The 1755-nt window shown below is 39.3% G+C and overlaps 1 protein-coding gene across 1 annotated transcript in view; it reads left to right on the top strand.

Moving 5' to 3' along the window:
* Nucleotides 1-412: 412 nt before the first annotated feature.
* The window catches only part of ARID3C (AT-rich interaction domain 3C), a 448387-nt gene continuing 447044 nt past the window's right edge, over nt 413-1755 (top strand). Inside the window, exon 1 of the mRNA XM_053700979.1 lies at nt 413-699. Coding sequence (XP_053556954.1) covers nt 661-699 — 39 coding nt within the window. The 5' untranslated portion in view covers nt 413-660. The remainder of the gene's footprint in view (nt 700-1755) is intronic.

The raw sequence follows: 1755 nt of genomic DNA, 5'->3' as shown, positions 1-1755 counted from the left end.
TTACTGAGAGCTCCCTGATGGGGTTAACAAGAGCTTATTACTGAGAGCTCCCTGATGGGGTTAACAAGAGCTTATTACTGAGAGCTCCCTGATGGGGTTAACAAGAGCCCATTACTGAGAGCTCCCTGATGGGGTTAACAAGAGCCCATTACTGAGAGCTCCCTGATGGGGTTAACAAGAGCTTATTACTGAGAGCTCCCTGATGGGGTTAACAGGAGCCTATTACTGAGAGCTCCCTGATGGGGTTAACAAGAGCCCATTACTGAGAGCTCCCTGATGGGGTTAACAAGAGCTTATTACTGAGAGCTCCCTGATGGGGAAATGAAAGACTGGAGCACTTTCCCTGGCTGCTGTCACCAGTGCCCGCCCTCCTTATTTATCACTCCCTTGACAAGTTGTTAGCAAATGGGAGCACAGAGGGCTGATCTCTCATTCAAAGGGTCACTCTCCCTGTGCTTAACACTTGTTGCAAAAAAAAGGGAAAAAAAGAAAAAAGGGGGGGATTGGAAGAGCAAATCTAGCGCAGCCTGTGGCAGGAGGAGAGGAACCAGGGGTGACCTGCGGATCTGTATGAAGGATAAAGCCCCCTGTGATCTGTCCCTGTGTGGGTGAATCATTTATTAGCCAGGGCTTCTGTGCTGCTCTCACACGGGCTCCAGCATGGTAGACAACACCAGCCTCGCCAGCAAATCTGCCCTGGTAAGTGCTTTATGCCAGCTCTGGCAGCAAGGGGTTAATATTGTTGTCCTCTCTGCATATTCCCATCTGCTGCAGTGTAAATAATAGTTCTTGTGGATTTTCTACTTATTATGGATCTCTAATTAGTCTTTTAGTTTCTTACTATTCCTGTTGTGTCTGGGCTGAATCTTTTTATCATTAATTCCGGATCCCATGTGTTACAGTAGAAGGACTTGATGCATGAAATCTCTGGCTGTGTATTTATACACAGGTATTGTTTATGGGACAGCAAGTCTCACTTATACATGTGACAAATAATTATAAATAGCTATATGGCTCTATTTAGTAATACAGTATAAGGACTTGATGCATGAAATCCTGGCTCATCTAGTTTATTTATTGTATTCATACACAGGTATTGTTTATGGGACAGCAAGTCTCACTTATACATGTGACAAATAATTATAAATAGCTATATGGCTCTATTTAGTAATACAGTATAAGGACTTGATGCATGAAATCCTGGCTCATCTAGTTTATTTATTGTATTTATACACAGGTATTGTTTATGGGACAGCAAGTCTCACTTATACATGTGACAAATAATTATAAATAGCTATATGGCTCTATTTAGTAATACAGTATAAGGAATCAATGGAAAGTTGTTTTTTAAGAATAAAATATATTTGTTTATAGTTTTTCATTTATAGAAGATTATTGAATATAAATATTTTTCTTTATTTTTTTTTAAATATGAATTTTCTATTAGTATTGCTTATCAAATGTGATTCTGCAACACATTGTAGTGCAAGTTTTTCTGGCAGCAAAATGGTTAATCCGAGTTGGGCAGGGGTTATCTAAGTATATTCCTGGTTTCTTATCAGTAATGTCTGACCTCTTTAGCTTCTACTCAAACACGAGGTCAAACATACAAAGCCACTTGTAGGGGTGCATAAAATGTATTATTACATATAGGATTATTCAAGGTCAGTATCTCCAAAAAAAATGTATATTATTGGGGTGGCAAGTTCTATCAAGTTGTATCTTACATGTATGGGTATGTGTGTGTATATTTCT

Source organism: Bombina bombina, chromosome 2, assembly GCF_027579735.1.
Source record: "Bombina bombina isolate aBomBom1 chromosome 2, aBomBom1.pri, whole genome shotgun sequence".
NCBI lineage: Eukaryota > Metazoa > Chordata > Amphibia > Anura > Bombinatoridae > Bombina > Bombina bombina.
Note: the sequence above shows the minus strand (reverse complement) of the source record. Positions and strands in the feature narration are given on the sequence as shown.